Below are 8,814 nucleotides of genomic sequence, written 5' to 3'. Positions count from 1 at the left end.
CAACACTGGTCTGTCCAATCACAGGAAGGTTTTCAGTCAAATGCCACAGTACTACATCATCATCACTGCCACTGCTGTCACTCCACAAACTGTGGCATGTTCAGGACAACTGCACGCGCCACCAGAGATTTCACTCTGCATGAAGGATATGATGCACCCAGGCAGCAAATTGAGAATTTTGTGTCAAGTGTCAGTTCAGACACTCAAACACATCAGAAGCATTTGGCCGGCGATTATGCATCTAGACTTCAAATTGACAATGTTGTAAGAGTCAACATAGGGACTCAAACACATCAACAGCTGTTGGCTAATGGTGAGGCTTACATTGACTCAGTTACCTCCACCGTAGGACCAGCTATCACAAGCACCACCAAAGAGAACATTCAACATGTAGGCAACTACACATCGAGACAGCAATTTGACAATATTGTTTCAAAAGCCACTGTGGAGACTCAAACCCATCAGCAGGTGATAGAAAGCAATCATGAACCCAGACATCAAATTGACAATGTTGTATCAAGAGCCACTGTGTCGACTCAAACATATCAGCAAACGTTGGCTGATGTAGAGGCTCAAACAGACTCAGTTCCCACCAGCACAGCACCAGCTATGGCAAATACCACTAGAGAGTTCTCCCAGCATGTAGAGAATTACACATCCAGACAGATGATTGAGGGTTTTGTATCAAGAGCCACTGGGGAGACTCAAACCCATCAGCTGTGGATAGAAGGTGATCATGCACCTAGACTTCAAATTGACAATATTGTATCAAGAGTCAATGTGGAGACTCAAACACATCAGCAGCTGTTTGCTAATGACTCAGACTTGACACTATCCACTGCAGGTTCAGCTATGGCAAACACCACCAGAGAATTCAGTCAGCAGACAGGCGACTATGTGTCTAGACGTCTGATTGACAATGTTGTGCTAAAAGTCAGCACGGAGACCCAAACCCGTCAGCAGCTGATAGAAGGTGATCATGAAACCAGGCGTCAAATTGACAATGTTGTATCAAGAGTCAATGTGGAGACTCAAACCCATGAGCAGCTGATAGAAGGCGATCATCAAATTGACAACGTTGTATCAAAAGTCAGCACAGAGACTCAGACGCATCATCAAGGCGATCATGAATCTAGTCTTCAATTTGACAATGTTGTTTCAAGAGTCACCATGGCAACTCAAACCCATCAGCAACTTTTAGCTGATGGAGAGACTCAGTCAGAGTCAGCGCTCACCACCACAAGACCAGCATTGTTCTTCCACTCAGGAGACATGCACAAATATGTAAAAGCACAATGCAGAAGGAAAACCTTCTTGAAAAAGGCCAAGTGGAAACAAAACAAAATGGCAGAGGAGTGTTGTCCCCCTGACTCTAGAACCAGTCGTAGGTGGAGTGGGATCCAAAAGACCTGGACAGATATGCAGAGAAGGAGCCATAACATGGCAGAGAGCATATACTCTCGTCCTCAAGAGGGGGAGAAATCCTTCAATGTTCAATTTAAGCAAGACACAAGTACAGAGTTTGTTGTGACACACCATGGCTTTCCATCGCAAATATCTCAGGCCAAAGTGTGTTCATCCCCCCAAAGCGTGCAGGCATATGAATCTTGGAGACAGGATAACATCACCACAAGCCATGTTCATAATCCATGTGTTCATGAACGATCTGAGGTTTCAATAGACGTAGTTCAGCATTCATCTATCTGTCTATCGCCTACCAATCTAACTGTGCTAGTCATTCCTGTCCGAAAGGAGCTGGCGCTCCGTTGTCAAAATGACAAAGACCAATCATCACCACCTCTGTCACCTGCCACAGTAACAGTCTTTGAACAGACAGTCTCACTACAGATGTTACCTTCTTTGCCCTCCACACAGGATACATTGCAGTTTACAGACAGGTCCTTCAGCAATGCAATGGTACTCCCACTGCCCCCTTACCTCCCATTCCAACCGCTCGATAGCACAGATGTGCAGATGCTGTGCCTTGATTTCAGCACAGCTCTTAACAGAACAGATCTAGAGTACTTCTCACAGCAACTTCCTGACCTGAACATTGCTTCCTTCCTGTGCAACCAAATATTCAACTTCCTGACAGCTGTACAGCAGGCAGACATGCCACCCGTCACTTTGTCTGCATTGATGCCCAGCACTGGTGTCACCCAGAGGTGGGAGCTCAGCCCCCTATTTTTTACCCATGCTGGCATGGCAACCCACAGCTCTGTCATTGTCTTTAAGCTTGCGGATGACATTGCTATTGTGGTAGTCATATCATTTGATCGACATGGACAGTCTGCTTACAGACAAGAGATCCGAGCCCTGGCTGTGTGGCATCAAGGCAGCATACTGCTGCTCCATGCTGGTCATGGAAGTGGGTTGATGATGGAGGACACTGAGTGGCGTTCCTCAATCCCTACACAGGCAACAGCAGTGATGGGGAGGAGGGTCAGCCTCTTCAGACTCCTGGGCTTGGGGATGGACAGTGACAATGACAACCTGTACTGGATGACATACTCCACTCACTCAAGCATGGTCACGGCAGCAGGCAGAAGACGGCCTTCCTCCATGCCTTGGTGGCTAAGGCAAGTCACCGTGGACACCAGAGTGCTCAGTGACTTCTTCAGGGGGACTGTTGGGAGCATCCATACCTCCGGTAGCCTCACACGCTGGTTGGCTAGCACTCACTCCACCTACAGCCACCAAAGGGCAGTCAGATCAGCAACAGGCACCGTTGGGATAGTGCTGCCCCGCATCCCTCGACCCCTCTGTCAGGGTCGCAGGAGAAGGGCACGGCACTCCCTCTCAGCCCGTCATCCAGAAAGAAGCCACAGCACAGCCTCTCTCCAGCCGTCCAGCAGGGGAGGGCAGAGAGGGTTGAGAGAGGTGGGCGATGTAGAGAGACATTTTCCATCCCTGAGCTGTGAGGACACTGAAATGTGGTCAGCTGAAGTGGACTATGTATAGGACTACAATTGAACATACAGTGTATTTACTTAGCACACACACACACACACACACACACACACACACACACACACACACACGGAAACAATCACGGAAACACTCACACAAACACATACTGTACTACACTCACACGCGCACACAAAATTGCACTCAACAATTACAATTTTTAAAAAATCCCATTTCATGTGAATTGCCCTGACCCACTCTCTCTTTCTCTTCCTCACCTAAACACTCACTCTCTTACACACTCATATGCCATTTTCACACTCTCACCTATCTCATTTTCTTTCGATAAGTCACATGCATTCACTCACAGATCGTCACCCATTGTCACTCAACTAACACATTCACACAAAACATACCTCTACACACTTTAATTTTGGGCGTACTCACACTAGGCTAAATGGCCTAGCACGCCTGTCCTTTCCTGCCCACGCCCCCTTGCTGCCCTCCGCTGGCAACTGCACTTAATTTTCTGTGCTCGGGCTCAGTTAGCAGTTATACTGTTACAGTATACGCTCCGTGATTGAATGGAGCAGACAGTCACACTACCGTAGTCCGAAGAAACTGGACTTTGTTGGTGAAACTTGGCTACGGGCTATGGATCACCTACTGTGAGTACGCCTCAGCACGTCATTTACTTTACGTCAACATCCCTCTCCCCACAAACACTGCACTGAACAATACAGACAAGCACACACATCCACACAACAAACACACAAATATAGATCATATGGTCCAAACACGTGCATTTTATGTCATTATGCTGGTGGGTAACACATCAGTATTACTTAACCCCTTAAGATGCAGCTTTATACATTTGTTGTTACCAGTATGGTAATGACCAGGTTGTGGTGCATTACTGAAGGGCCTGTGTTGTGTCATAGTATTGTAGTGCTATGGTAGTTACATTTCAATGTCTATTACAGCGTGCCACTGGAGGTACGGCACGCATTAAGGGGCTACAGAGTATGACAATGTATTCAGTGATGCCTAATTGCCTATTTTCCGCTCTGTGGCGCTGACCATTACCATTGGTCATGGCAGTGGGCATTCCTATCAACACAAAGTAGTGTTTATTTTTTCAACACTATGCTTCCAAAATCATTTCAGTGGTTCAACTGAATCTGGTTGAATGGCATTTCTGAATCAGTGTCTGCATCTGAATCCACACTGTATCTGTTGTAAGTAAGTTTGGAGGCATAGGCTATCTCTTTGTTAGTCTGATGCTCAGCCACTTTCACTTTACTACATGCAAAGCATGTGAAGCATCTGCATTGGCTTTCCTTTGCTCCACAGTGGCCAGATGTGTCCTGCTTAAGCAAAGGCACCAGGTAGCGCTCAGCTCAACTGGCAATACATATCTTAGCCCATTGATGCCTGATGTTGCTTTGCGCAGCATTGGCCCTGGCGCCTGGAGCTGATGAGCTGATCATGAGATTTGAGACAACTTTATTAAAAATCTGTTTGTTTGAGATGAATGAACACATTCTAATGAAAGATGAGGGTCTTAGCGTTTAAATGCGACTTAGTGCATATTTTTTATGTGCTTCAGAAGCTGAGATGTTTAGGTTTTTATAGGCTGAGGGCAGCTTTTCTTAAAAAGGGCTCAGGCATTCGGCACCCTTTTTTGCAGGTGCCTTAGGCGTCAATATCTTAATAGTTCCAATTGGTGACATTTTCTTGTCAAACTTGTAGAGGGACAGAGATGAACCATACTTAGTGTTGCTTTAATGATCCTAAACGATGTGCTTGTCTGTTGTATCATGTAGGCACAGAGCCAGAATGTAGAAAAGCAGTTGGAGTACTGAACTATATCAGAGTGGATGACTGCCAGTCCGACGAGAAAGTGGAACTTCGTTATTGTGAGGTAAGACATAATGTACTTATACACACGCACAAACGCACGCACGCACGTACACACACACACACACACACACACACACACACACACACACACACACACACCTAGCACTACGTATCCACACATTACCAAAAGTATTTGCTCACCTGACTTGACTCACATACGTAACAGTACATACCTCGCTGGCAGCGACCGGTTAACAACAGAACGTAACAGGTGGGAAGCTTAAAGAGGTCAATCAAGTGCTGTCATTCCTGAATCATTACCCAGGCACACTGTATTTTACCTCTTTCAGTTGTCAAAGAAAATGCCCAAAATGTTTTTGAATTTTTTGTTGGTTCAGCAAAGTTATTCCTCTGTCCCATAGACCTTCACAATGCAGAAGCAAGGACATGATAATACCTTTGATGGTAAAGACAACAGCTTCTGGTTACCTCTGCTATAATGATGGATGATCATGCAGAGTTGTTATAGAGTTTTAGATGTTATCAATATTTCTAGTATTTCAGCAAAGTCATTCCTCTTTCCCATTAACCTTGGTTGTAAAAGTAAGGACATGATAAAAACGTAAAGGATACAGGCAACCCATGGTCACCCCTGCTACACTGTGGTGATGGATGATTATGCTGACTTTGAACAGAGCTGAAAATAGCTTGGCACTGTACAAAAGAGCTGACCTTTGAACTTTATGTGGCAGATGAGTGTGAGTATGGCTCAACAGTGAATGTACACTGCAAAACCCAATCATCCATCTCAAAAAAGATTTAAGTTAATAACGCTTCAAAAACAGAAGCACAGATCATTCAGTTCATGCAGCTTATACATATAAACACACATGCACGTACACGCACACACGCATGCAAGCACATGCACACACACACACACACACACACACACACACACACACACACACACACACACACACACACACACACACACACACACACACACACACACACACACACACACACACACACACACACACACACGTGCACAGAGTTTGACTGAGATAATTCAATCCTTTTTAAGCACATTTTTGGGCTTTTGAGCCTTTAGTATGACTGCACAGAGATGGGTGGGACAGGAAATGAGGGGGAAAGAGATAGGGTTGCAGATATGATGACCCTGGCTGGACTTGAACCTGTCCCCATGGTCAACTGCCTACATATGGTGCGGGTGCATTAGTGCAGTGCACCACAACTTAACCCCTGACAGAATTCAATTGAAAATATTTATTTATATTAATGTTTTTTTCCCTCTTTCTCCCCATCTGTCACACACACTCACACACACACACACACACACACACACACTCACACACACACACACACACACACACACACACACACACACACACACACACACACACACACACACACACACACACACACACACACACACACACACACACAGGGCAAGTGCCGCAGCAAGTCAGTGTACTCCCTGGAGAAGCATGCGGTGGAGGCGGAGTGTGTGTGTTGCTCGGCCACAGGAAGTGAGCCCCTCAGCGTGGCCCTCCGCTGCCCCAACGGGACCCTCACACACACCGACCTGCTCTCCGTCACCGGCTGCGAATGCACCGCGCGCGCATGTGAACATGTCGTCTGAATCTGAGTGTGAATGTGTGTGTGCTGTGTGAGAAAGAGAGAATGAGAATTAAAGACTGACTGTAAAAGATAGTGTGTGTGTGTGTGTGTGTGTGTGTGTGTGTGTGTGTGTGTGTGTGTGTGTGTGTGTGTGTGTGTGTGTGTGTGTGTGTGTGTGTGTGTGTGTGTGTGTGTGTGAGAGAGAGAGAGAGAGAGAGAGAGAGAGAGAGAGAGAGAGAGAGAGAGAGAGAGAGAGAGAGAGAGAGAGAGAGAGAGAGAGAGAGAGAGAGAGAGAGAGAGAAAGAAAGTATATGGTGTGTGTAAGTCCTTGAGCAATTGGGTGTGAGCAATTGGGTGTCTGTCTTTCATGATTGTATGAAGAGGGTTTGTGTGTACCTGTAAGTGTGCCACAGTTATAGAAAAAACACAGACATATACTTTGATCTACAGTTATTCAACTACACTATTAGTCACAAACTCATCACAATGCATACACATACTGCACTGGGCATTAAAATATATTTTGTCATTAAAACACTGCTGTCAACACATATGAATGTACTTGTCATTGTGGAATAAGCAATAAAAAATGTATCACATATCATAATGATCTATGGTCTGAAAGTATACATGTGTGGCTATGGTTTTGTTTACGTCCTGGGTGTATCACAGCTTTCCTCGATTGGCTGAGCCAGTTTTTTTGGGTGGGGGCGCTGGCTGGGGTTGTGGTGTTGGGGCTCAGAGTCTGATCTGAGGAAGATCCCACTAGTGTATCCAAAGGTTGCCCTTTGTTAAACAATGAAGTATTTTCGGAGCTCATACCCACTTTCTCACACTTTTTTTACTACAATTGCCTGGCCCTTGGATTGCTGCTATTATGGATGTGCACACCCTAACTTTCAAATGACATAATGCAACATGAGCTAATGTGCCACTGTCAGGGATAAGTCCCCATTTAACCCCTGGCTCTGACTCTGCATGTGGTCAGTCTGCATTAAATCATTTAAATGTTTAAAGGAGCCTGCTATTGTCTCTGCAATAAGATGCACAGCTTCACAACTTTCTTCAAGTCACAAGATGAAGCATATTCCTCTCTGATGGTAACCCTGTTGTTCATAATCAAAAGTTTTCACTCACATGTCTTGAGACATGAAACAGTCTAGCAAACAACAAATGATGATTACGCATTGCTGTTAAACCAATTACCCAACTATTAGCTGCAGTATGATGGCGGTGTGAGTGTGTGTGTGTGTGGGACTGCACGGGGGATCCCTGACTGTCTAAGTGGCACCGGTTTTTCCCTTTTAAAAGTCCATGGAATTAACGACAGCAGTAGCCGCTCGAGATAAGCCCGCATGAGGCCACGAGCGGATTGTCCACCATCTCTCGCGCGCGTCCTCAGCCCGGGATCGCGCCTTCAGCACCGTGAAAGGAAACATGTCCCTAGACAAGTCGCCTTCTGAGACCGGTGAGTGCTTGATTATTTTAAAAACAGAAACATAAAAAAACATAATTTATTATTAGCTGTTTGATTGAGTTGTCTTCAATACATTTTCTAAAAAATAACTGTAAGGAAACATCTTGCCTTGCGCCCACTAAGTGCTGTAGCGCATTTGTTTATTGCGTGCAGACAACTGTTGCGCACGCGCTTGTTTAATTAGATCATATAATATCAGCGCTTGCCATTCCCTAATTCGCACCGTAGTTACTAATTTGAAGCAACCGCACCATTAATGCACCGTAAATCCATAGGTTCGCACAGTCGACCCTGATTTGTAATAGTGTTTACATTCAATACAAAATAACTTGGCGTAGACTCTATCGTACCATAACCGCATGGCTGGTTTGTCAATTTCATGGAGCGAACGAAGCGTTTTCTCTTACGTTTATTTGGTGTGAAATGTCTGGAATTTGGGTGCAGGGGCTGTTTTCAGCTGCGCTTGGGGGGGCGGCGGCGGTTACGGGTTGAGGGACGCTGGCAGCTTGATATAATTAGCGCGCGCTAAGCCGGCCTATTTCAGGCGCCTGCTGTCGCTGTCCCTGGTGCTGAAATGCGCGCACCAAAGCCCCAAAGTCACCGATCTACCACAATGTGAACAATGTGAGAAAACAGTCCAACTGTGAGGTGTCCTGTGTGTGCATAGCAGCCCAGGGACACAACACGTGGAATTAAACGCTTATTTCATGTCCTCCCGTTTCTGAATGTTCTTGAGCCATACGCTAACACCTGCGCGAGAGCAAAGACGCTTAGCGCCTGTGAGAGTCATCTATCCTTGTCTGTTTACTTGTGTATGCGACAGAGCGACGTTCCTACTGCCGTTTAAATTGGATTATATTTGGGGAGAGTTGTGCGTGAACTAAACTTCTAGGCGTAACAGACACAATAGGCATGTGTATTTGACA

General features: G+C 45.7%; 2 protein-coding genes across 2 annotated transcripts in view; both read left to right on the top strand.

The window, feature by feature from the left end:
• Positions 1–6,544, top strand: part of vwf (von Willebrand factor) — a 69,250-nt gene extending 62,706 nt beyond the window's left edge. Inside the window, exons 57-58 of the mRNA XM_063196473.1 lie at positions 4,734–4,831; positions 6,239–6,544. Of these exons, the coding sequence (XP_063052543.1) occupies positions 4,734–4,831; positions 6,239–6,433 (293 nt within the window). The 3' untranslated portion in view covers positions 6,434–6,544. The remainder of the gene's footprint in view (positions 1–4,733; positions 4,832–6,238) is intronic.
• Positions 6,545–7,848: 1,304 nt separating this feature from the next.
• Positions 7,849–8,814, top strand: part of ano2a (anoctamin 2a) — a 56,791-nt gene continuing 55,825 nt past the window's right edge. The window contains exon 1 of the mRNA XM_063196321.1: positions 7,849–7,879. Coding sequence (XP_063052391.1) covers positions 7,849–7,879 — 31 coding nt within the window. The remainder of the gene's footprint in view (positions 7,880–8,814) is intronic.

The sequence above is a fragment of the Engraulis encrasicolus genome, chromosome 4 (genome assembly GCF_034702125.1).
Source record: "Engraulis encrasicolus isolate BLACKSEA-1 chromosome 4, IST_EnEncr_1.0, whole genome shotgun sequence".
Taxonomy (NCBI): Eukaryota; Metazoa; Chordata; class Actinopteri; order Clupeiformes; family Engraulidae; genus Engraulis; species Engraulis encrasicolus.
The sequence above is the reverse complement of the archived record's forward strand: the minus strand, read 5'-3'. Positions and strand labels throughout refer to the sequence as shown.